Source organism: Lineus longissimus, chromosome 13 (genome assembly GCF_910592395.1).
Source record: "Lineus longissimus chromosome 13, tnLinLong1.2, whole genome shotgun sequence".
Classification (NCBI taxonomy): domain Eukaryota; kingdom Metazoa; phylum Nemertea; class Pilidiophora; order Heteronemertea; family Lineidae; genus Lineus; species Lineus longissimus.
Window position 1 is genome coordinate 8,747,856 of NC_088320.1, and position 9,516 is coordinate 8,757,371.

The following is a 9,516-nucleotide window of genomic DNA, read 5'->3' on the forward strand; positions in this document are numbered from 1 at the left end:
TCAAGAGGAAAGAAAAGCACTCGACCTTACGCCAACCTATTCATGTAAAGTGATAATTAGAAGGTATTTAGTTCAGGAAATGTTAAAGGTATAACTGAGTGGCACCAACATGTTGGTTTAGAAGGTCTAAGTATGCATTAAGACAACAATTAATTTAAAAAAAATCGATTTCAAGCAATGTGGTTCGTTTTCTTTCAACTTTTATTCCCAAACCACGCCCATCCAATAAAAACGAAAATCTTCGGGAATCTTCGGGAATCTTCGGCGATGACGACAACAAAGGAAGACCGAGCGCTCTCAGGAATATCATGGCGGACGGTGCAGTGCATTTGCATGTGAATAGTTTCTTGAGATATCATGCGAAATATCAATTGATATGGTGAATAGATGTGTTTTGTTCGGCTGTAGTGACACGGCCGATGCATCGAGTGCTCTTTCGAAGCATTCATTCCCGAAAAAAACATCAATTCGACGTCAGTGGGTGAAGTTTGTACAAACAACGAGAGTGGACTTCGTGGATCCGAAACCGACCAACACTTCGGCCGTAGTGTGTTCAAAACACTTCACTGACGATTGTTTTGAAGTACCATGATTATTGTTTGCCCAGAACGAAAGTGGTTTTCAGAAGAAGTAAGCATATTTTGATTATGCAGCCCTAATAAATTCCTATTACGTAGACGCGGAGCAACTGCAGAATACCCGGGACACTCTGTGCTAAATGATAGGAATTGTACATAATGTACAGAGGGACAGAGTGTACATAATCATACTACTGTCCCGGCTATTCTGTAGTTATCGAAATGTTATTGTGTTGAATACTCAGGTGATGTGGGCATGTACATGGTTATAGCCTACATTTAAGCCAGGCCTGACATTGACATATTTAGCATATGCATAGGGCCTTGCACGCAGGCAGGCATGGTCTATCAGTCTTGTGTGATGTGTCGTATGACTTCATTCAATGGTTATGACATTTCCACTTGTCACTCAACTATTGTACCCATCAATGTAGCTTTTAAAGACTACATAAGCATAAGCATACATAATTATGCCAAACTGACCGCTCACATTCACATGTTGATATGTTTCTACTTGTAGGCTAGTTAGCTGGACTCCACTTCAATGAGAACAGTGGCAGGGACCAAGCCAAATTTGAGAATGGGGCAGAACAATTCAACATTTCATTCCCCAAATTCGAGAAGGGAGGCTTTTCAGTGAAACGTGTTCTGACCAAGTGCACATTCAGCAAGTCTGTATTATTTTGTTCTAAAAAAATAGGCCAGGTGAAGGAATCTACGATGTTCCCCTGCGGATGAGTACCATTTCCAAAGTAATACTACAGGGTGGTCCATGAAAAGTGTCCCTAGCCAGTCTTTCAAGTGAATGGGGAAACGCTTCAAAACATCCTGTAATTAGAATGTGCTGGCAGTTTTCAAATGAACACATGTAATTTGAAATATTGACCAGCCCCTTTTCCTAGGTCACCGCTGACTAATTGCTGTTCATCACCACAACAACTGTCTTTTTTCAGACTATGTGACTGAACTTCAGAAAGAGGTGTGCAGAATCATCCGAGCTGGAGAAATATGTCAGAATGAAGAACCCCCACCCCCACTTTCCAGTGCCTTCGAACATCCGGATAAGCAGGAAGCCATCAACAAATACCAGAGTGGAAAACGCTACGTGGAGCATGTGGGGAAGTAACTTGTGTTGGACTTCTAGATTCCAGTGTAAACTGTATGTGGTGGGAGCCAATTCGGTTTGACGACCATCAAGTTGAAGCTATCACAAATTGCATCCCCGGCCTTGGGCTTAGTCATCATTGATTTTGTACGGGTCCTGTTTAACAAACATAACATCACCAGTATTGGCATTTTATATGAGCAATGTATTTAAAATTTGAAACTTTAAAATTTTGTACAGATGAACAAATACATGCAACTGAACACAATATTTCTTGTTCGTCAATGTCATTGTACTTGTAGTCAGTGTCTAGTCAGAGTCCCCTTGATGAAAACCTCTGAATTCAGCATCCTCCTCGAGTCCGGGGGGGCATGAACTGTGCCCTTATCCGACTCACCGCACATGATGGCAAAACCACACGGACATCCCGCCCCAGAAACCCCCAACACCACCTCGCTAACTGTCTGTAGCTTATGTGCCGCATCCTCTTCTCATACGGCCCATCATATGCTGCCCGACCATGCTGCTATCTGTATTGAAGCCAGGCCACCTGCAGGACATGATGGTCCAGGCAAACTGACATGAATCCTGGGTGTTGGATGATACATGTCGTCCCCTCGGCCTCTATCTCTGCCATCTTGTCTTGGACCCTTTGGATCTCGTGGCAGCACGTACATTCATCCTCTTTTTGCTGGATCTGACAGTTGTCGCAGTGACACCTGAAATGATAGCAATATAGGCCTGTATTTATCATATCAGTGACAGTGACATTGTAGTCATGAGATTAATAAGCAGTGTCATGGTAGTAGTACTTGGTCGACTTTATTCACGAAGTAAGTCCACGCAACGTTAATAAGAGTACACAAATCTTTTGTGAGTTGGGATTGAACAAAAGGACACCCGCAAACGGACAATAGCTCATGAACTGCGTAAAGTCATGAGGCCTTTGTGAATATGGTATACGGTACCGGTAGGCTATAGATAGTTGGCGATGGTACTGGTAGGTAGGTAGGCTCTTCATTTCTAGTGTTCAGTGGGTGACAGTGCTTGAAAATAATAGCCTCCTTCTCCAACATGCTGGGCACGGGTGTCTAGATAAAACAATAAAACTGTAATATTCCATACCAGTCAAGATTATCTCGCCTCGTTGGCCGCTGTTCTTCTTCTGCTACTACAGTACAGCTGCCTGCGCCTGTACATGCTCATGCTGATGCTGTACTTCCACTTGTTCAGGTACGGGTTCAAACATGTAGGGTTCTATTGGTCCAGGAACTGGCTCTGGATCCCCAACATCGTCGAATAACTCATCAGCATCACCACTATCGTAATCGGCAGCAAGAAATTGGCTGAGAGCAGACGATGAAGTACTGCAATCGCTACAAATTGATGAAGAATCGCTTTCGCTGTATGCATTCGCCATGTTTTGTTTGGTTCTGATATTCCTGAGATGCCTGAGATGACGTCACTTCCTGTCTGGCCGACGAGTGATTTTCGTTTTCGCAGGTGGCGGGATTTACAATTTACAAAAGCTGATTATGCTGAACCTGCTAAATCAATCATGTTGGGATATCAGTGTATACCTTATTTAGTTAGTAAACTTGCCATTGTATAAAAAGAATGGTTTAGAGAAATCAAAAGCCGTTATACCTTTAATAAAAAAATCATTTCTTATCGTCTTTTGAGAGCATTTTTAATTATAAAAAGTATATACCTACGTCACAGAGTCTCTGCAATGGTCATTTTTATCACAGTAGTCTCGCGCATCCAGAACTTCTTAACTTATTAGTCTGGCGCAAGCCAGGCGTTCATTGTACTAGACCTAGACATTTTCCACCACAATGTATCTGGGCCGAAGAAACACTGCGCAAGATTACCTCGAGCTGGAGCTAAGAATAAATTATGCTGATGAGCATACTTCCACATTGAGTTTTCCCAGAATGGTGCATATCGCGCAAAGCTACTTAGCCTATTACCATTAGGCCCCGCGTAGTGGCGCTGAGGCGGCCGCTGTAATCGAGAGAGTGGTTGAGTCACTCTATGTTATGACGGACCTAACCAAAATTGCTTACATTTTCGCATTGCCACAATGAAAGACCTAATACTGAAACCACATGTCTGTTGACTGTGCTTTAAGAGAGACTGGCATCATGCCTAGTCTCTTTTAAATCACATTCAACAGACACCACTGTACCCCCTCACACTCAGAAACCACAAAAGACCACCCCTTCATGTTACCTTAATACTTCTGGATTACTTTAATAATACCAATGGTCATTTAATTCAAACATCGCTACGCGATGCCGTGGCGAATTTTACTGTTTTCGACACATATAAACGTTAAATCATGTTGTTGTTTTTTATCAGGAGTAAGTTTATAGTCGGGAATACCGAATGTACTGATCAAAATAACACACAAAAATTACCAGAAAATGTAGGCAATGAATTGTCATGATCGAATTTTTGTAAACGATATTCTCAATCAAGTGTAAGCAACTTAAGTTGGAGGACGCAGATTTGGTAATTGCACGAAGGCCGGATGAAGAAGAAGCATCATAGTCAAACAGGCTAAATGTGCGAGTGTCAGGCGGGCATCTTGCAAACATCATTCACGCAGATGTCAGGTTGATATTCACAGAATCATGTCAGGCTCGACGTCAATGTTGCAAGATGTTGGCCCGACATCAAAGTTGCAAGATGTTGGCCCGACATTCACATACTTTGCCGAGCCAACTGCACCTGAATGATGCAATAAAAGCCTCAAATTTAACTGGCATGGACGCCCAGAGAAAAGAATCAAATTACCTGCCATAACGGATTTCGCACGACCAATAGCATTCCGCGAAGTTACTATTTATAGCTCACGAGGTCATTTGCAAAAGATATTGATGGCGTTTTAGTCACGTGACAGTCGGATATCGACACTTATTTCTACGCATTTGAGCTTATTTCAAAGTCAATTATCTTTGACCCTGCATTGTTTTTAGCATGAATGATACCATAGAGTCAGAGAGAGAAATATTCAGAACAATTATGTAGTATTTTCAACACTCGGACATGTGCCAGATTGAATCTAACTGCCCTAGTTAGAAAGCCTGAATCCATTACGAAACCGCATGTTTGTCCGACATTGCCTGTAATTCAGCGATGGGGAAATAGAGGGCAGCAGCTGCAGTGACGTCATCTTCGCGGAATGCTATTTTACATTTTCTCGGTCGGTGAAAATGAACCTTCTCATTTGCTGTTTTATGCCCCGGACTTGGCCGGATGAACATGTGGACAATACGTCCCCCAATAGGCTCCATTTAGAAACTAGCGCACGACTTTATGATACATCGTTCGCTGATACTAACTGAGGAGCGGCAAGGGCATGGCATTGCTTCCAAGGAAATGCTTAGTTTTTATTTATTCATGTGGCCCAATCAGTATGAAGGGACGTTGGCCTATTCAGTGCACACTGGGGAGGTCGTGCCTCAAATTAATCAACTGGCTTTAGACCATTGAATCTACAGTATTATTTGGACATTATGCACCGACTTCGACATCATCATCGGTTTGAAGTAGAACCTCTCTTAGTGGAAACCTCTCTATTAAGGACACCCTCTCTATTAAGGACACTTGTTTTGTCCCAAATTGGGTATCCTTTCAATTTGACCTCTCTAATTAGGACACCTCTATATTGAGGACACTTGTCAGTCCCGTGGGTGTCCTTAATAGAGAGGTTCTACTGTATTCATTTTGCCACTACGGATAATCGCGATCTGGGATTTGCTGAGGCTACTCAAAAAAGGCTGGCACCAACTCGGGTGCAAAAAGGATGTTGGTCAGATGGTTTTATTTCCTCCTAACCAATCAGACGGCTGTAAACAAAACCGGTCGCTTATGTTTTATTGCTGCCCAGCACAGCGATATGCACACAACATGTAATTTAGCCGATTTATTATGAGGTTTGGAGATGAACACGAAGTGTCCCTGCATTGTCGATATATACAGTTACATATACATACATTTTTTTACGAAATCTTTACTTACCTTCTGCAAAGCACTCTGCACTATCTGCCTCGAAGTCTTTGTTGGATGTGTTATCACATTATCCCCATCGACAGTAGATGCAGCTCGAGGTGCGGGTCGTACAGAGGATGGGCGCATGGCGGAAGTAGGTCGAGATGGAGGCGTTAGTCTGGGCCGAGATCTGAATGCGTCTTCGTTAACTTGGACAAGGTTCTGCCAGGCCTTATCAAGGAAAGACATCATCTCTGGCCAACTGAAATAATTCATTCTCGAATATCAAACCAAGTTCATATTTCATGAAACCGTTTCCAATCGGTTGAAAGGAAATTTCATGAGAGAGGCATTTAACTAATTATGTCGCCACAAATGATCGGCATACGTAATTTGGACTACATGGGCTATTCAGAAATGGGACATCAGTTCTTAAGGGACGGTTGTTAGCCTGATGGTTTCACTCAATACTGTACTAGAAGATGAAACTTCTATGTAAAAGTTTATACTAAAACGTTATGCCTACTGATAGCAGAAAATACCACAAATGTGAAGTAAAAAGTATTTACTAGTTTTTATGCATGCCACCATTGGGCCATTTGAATAAAATATAGTATATACTTTCACTAACAGTTTACATTCTTGTACAATGTCCCATATGAATAAAACGCTAGGAAAAACTAGCAACTTTTAGTGTTTACTTGTAGTTGAAACATTAGAAAATAACGATCCGTGTGAATAAAATCTATAGTATGCTACAAACTTTGAAGTAAATACTTCCGATTTTCAAGGTAGCTCCAGAGCAGACTAGAACATCGGACTTGTCGCATACTGCGACAGTGCTACAAGTTGTCTTCGGCGCCTCTAACGGCTTACTCAGAAATTGTACAAAAGTGTGATAAAACCACAACCGCAATGCAGTCTTCGTTTTATTCTCGTCGAAGAATTAAGGCAAAAATGTATCGAAATTGCCTACATTAATGGTGTGTCGAACCAAGATATTTGTAAAATAAGGAATTGCTGTGTCGAAATAAGTATGCCCAAACAGGAAAGAACGGTAAAGAAAGGCAAATTAACGCGAGTCTGTTACCGTGCAAAATGCGTTGTTGACACTGACGGGGCGCGCATTGCCTGTCATGCATTGCTCTCTGAACTAGATACCCGTCGCGTATGATGAAGTTGTCGATGCACATAATGCATATGTAGGGACAAGCCTCCATGTGGCCGCGTGTGATGAATATCTGAGCAGGTTGGGGGCACGGCTCAATGATTCGAAAAGCTCAAGTATTTGACGAGGGCTGCTAAAACTGGTACCTCATCAGTTCGGTCTAAGTCATCTGAAAATAATGGAGCTGGTTCTACTAGCTCATCGTCAAATTTCTCAGACTTGGCCAAAGAGAGACTCGAGATGCAGTGCCAAAGTAAAGCTTTCTGACCGTTTTATTAAACTTCACTTGTTTACCTGATCTTTCCATTTTTCTCATCATCACATCGCCTCAATAAACTGTTCAACAGAGCTCCGTATATGGGGAGATGAAAGTCGCTGCACGTCTGAACAACCTGCCAGACAAGAAATGGAATTATATAACCATCGAATGTATCTGATATGTTATATGATATCGAATTCGGTAATAATTCAGATGATCGAACACTCCTTAGCTGGAAATATCGATAGATTCCATGACGACACATTTAAATTGAACACCATGTATAATATCGTTCTCATTTTCAGCAGCATTTTTGATTACGGCAACTGCATGCCCTAATCCTCACTTACTACGGCACTGCTAGAATATAGTGTTTTCTATATAGATTTATTTCTATTTCCCAGTGTAAATCAGTACAGCATTTGAGAGATGATAGGCAGTTGAAGTATATGCCATTAGCTAAGTTACTAAATGGTAACAATTCAGTTGTTGGTGTCAAAGCATAAACTTCGCTAAAAAGCTAATTACTACATGGGGCTATCATTAACTGTGATGTGCATTTCGCCAACTCGCTATGCCACGACGCAACTGTGCTTGCCAGTCCGCAGGTCGACTGTTTAAAAATACTTTTTATTATGATATAAATGTGTGGTAATCACTTTAATTGAAGATAATAACAAATAGAGGAAAGGAGCCAGCAAAAACTTGTATATTGTATACGAACAATTATTAGCTGAGAAATGTCTTACTAATTTTCAATCATCATTATCATTCGTTCGATACATCTAAGTAAGATTATTTTTGCCGACAAATCAGCATTCACAGTCTTAGTAAGATTTGGCTGAGCAATAAATTTCTTAGAAATTAATTGGTAAGATTTAGGTACAGGGTAACACAGAAATTCTACCAATCAACTAGTTAAAGATGTTGGCTGCTTTCTGAAAATTCTGTATCAGTCTAGTTTGATGTTTTATCTTCATGTACCTCGGTATTTTTTTGTAAGTTTTTGTAGGCCACCCGATAACGGTTTACGGTATATGCGGTATGAGGTCACAAAATATTTGGATAAATATATAAAACCTACCTCATGTCTGGAAATCTGACCTCCTTTTCCTTCATCCCGCTCTTGAAATATAAGCCTTAACTCGGTCAGTTCGGGTTGAAATTTTGCTTTCATGAATTGTTTCTCTAGCCTCTTAATCAGCTCTGCATCTCTCACATCCGGCAACACTGTCACGGCGTTAGCTGTGTCCATGTGGTTTCGGGCATTCATAGCACGGACGCTATCACGGCCTGAACAAAATATGACATTTTATTTGCATATGTGAATGATAAAATATTTCCTTCCACGTGGCCTTGATAAGCGCCTAGGCTGTGCTCAATGATTTGCTCTACCTCAGAATCAAGGCATGAATCGAGTTTCAAGAGTTTTGCTCGCTTACAAGTGTCTCAACAACGTTGGCCCTGATTATCTAAGCTTCCTCATCAATGTCTATTAGCCAGATCGACAGTGCGTATCTCCAACGGCCCTCTACGGTTGTGGACAGAGGAGCAGATTGGTTACCTTTAGATACCGGGCTTAGTCTTGCGCTGCCCCAGAAATTGGGAACCAACTCCTACGTTTTATTCGGGAAAGTTACATCCCGATCTCTTGGTGTTTTGTTTACACCTCATAGCCCAATTCAACAGAGGCCTTTGATCTTTATTGTCCTCATTTAGGCGCACACACCTACAACTAGAAATTGGAATAAACCTAGCTATATTGTAGTCCATCTTACCGGAGTTCTGTTGAGTTTTCACTAAACACTTCCACAACTTCTCATAATCAATTCCCTGGTTATCCTCATATTTAGACACTAGCATCTGGAATGCTCGTGACGGCAACCTAAGGCCATTCTCCTTGAAAACAAGCTTTAATTCGTTTGAAGTTATGCGGGACTCAATGTTTCCGTCACGACGGAGGCCCATCTGGATTGCGCGTAATCTCTGGCGACTGCAGTCCTGCATAGGGTTCACTAGTTGTTGCATTAGTTCAAGCTCCATGTCAGTAGAAGGGCCATCTTCTTGCAGCAACATTCGTCCGTCTGTTGATGGTCGCATGGTAATTTCAGTCTCTTGAGGAGTCTTGAATCGTCCCGACTGCTTCAAGGGAAAATGCAGTCATCATGAAAAATGAAGTGTACATGAAACATAAATACCATAAAATCGTACTTAAGACATCACTTCTGTAGACCAGCCCACTTCATTCCTATGACATGATGGCTGCACATTAATAATCTATAATACAATCTGCTTTCTGATTGGTTTACCAACACAGATACCCCTATTGGTCATTGGCGTTGAACTTTATTGAACGCCAGCAATGTGACATTGGCCTCCGTGTTGTAAAGCTGGCCCTAGCTGCTTG

General features: G+C 41.6%; 1 protein-coding gene across 1 annotated transcript in view; it reads right to left on the reverse strand.

The window, feature by feature from the left end:
- The window catches only part of LOC135497984 (echinoderm microtubule-associated protein-like 2), a 55,937-nt gene extending 46,705 nt beyond the window's left edge, over window positions 1-9,232 (reverse strand). Inside the window, exons 1-4 of the mRNA XM_064788088.1 lie at window positions 8,888-9,232; window positions 8,194-8,402; window positions 7,145-7,242; window positions 5,713-5,944 (exon numbers count right to left, since the gene is read on the reverse strand). Of these exons, the coding sequence (XP_064644158.1) occupies window positions 5,713-5,944; window positions 7,145-7,242; window positions 8,194-8,402; window positions 8,888-9,209 (861 nt within the window). The 5' untranslated portion in view covers window positions 9,210-9,232. The remainder of the gene's footprint in view (window positions 1-5,712; window positions 5,945-7,144; window positions 7,243-8,193; window positions 8,403-8,887) is intronic.
- Between the last annotated feature and the right edge of the window lie 284 nt (window positions 9,233-9,516).